The 600-nt window shown below is 42.0% G+C and overlaps 1 protein-coding gene across 1 annotated transcript in view; it reads right to left on the bottom strand.

Annotated features, from left to right (window-relative positions):
• The window catches only part of LOC109129434 (putative leucine-rich repeat-containing protein DDB_G0290503), a gene marked incomplete at its 3' end in the record, with an annotated part of 7,500 nt that continues 6,900 nt past the window's right edge, over positions 1–600 (bottom strand). Inside the window, exon 4 of the mRNA XM_019237678.1 lies at positions 1–209. Within this exon, the coding sequence (XP_019093223.1) occupies positions 1–209 (209 nt within the window). The remainder of the gene's footprint in view (positions 210–600) is intronic.

Genomic DNA, 600 nt, shown 5'->3' with positions numbered 1-600 from the left:
CTCTTCAGCAGACTTCAGTTTCTCCATTACTTCGCTTTCCCGTAAGCCAGAAGTTTTCAGATCATTTTCAATACTCTCCAACTTTCCTTGTGTGACATTCATTTCACTCCTGAGGCCTTCTAATAGATTATCAGACTCACTGACCTTCACGTTGAGCTCATTTACTGTATCTTCTAATTTCTTTTTCTCACCTATAACAGTGTTTAGATTTTCTGTCAGTTCTTTCTCGGTCTCAGTTGCAATGTTTAACGCAGCTTCAAGACTCGAACTTTTCACTTGAAATGCCTCTAGCGTGGATTGAAGCTCAGCCACCTGACTCACGTAACTTTTGGAATCTGCTTCAGTTTCTCCACACTTCTTCTCCAGCGAGCTAACCTGCTCCTCAAGTTCCTGAATTCTGTATTTTTCTGTCTGGAGTAGAAGCTCTAAATCTTTCAATCTTCCTTCTGCGTCTTCATGTTTTGACTGTGATGTTTGACACAGACCTTCTAGTTCAATGCTGCGCTGGTGTGTCGTATTAGCACGGTCTTCATGCTCTGCGCCCTTCTGCAAAGCGATTTTCAAATCTTCTTCAAGCTCTGAATTTCTGGCTGATAGTTG

The sequence above is a fragment of the Camelina sativa genome, chromosome 16 (assembly GCF_000633955.1).
Source record: "Camelina sativa cultivar DH55 chromosome 16, Cs, whole genome shotgun sequence".
Classification (NCBI taxonomy): Eukaryota; Viridiplantae; Streptophyta; class Magnoliopsida; order Brassicales; family Brassicaceae; genus Camelina; species Camelina sativa.
This window is presented reverse-complemented; position numbering and strand designations above follow the sequence as displayed.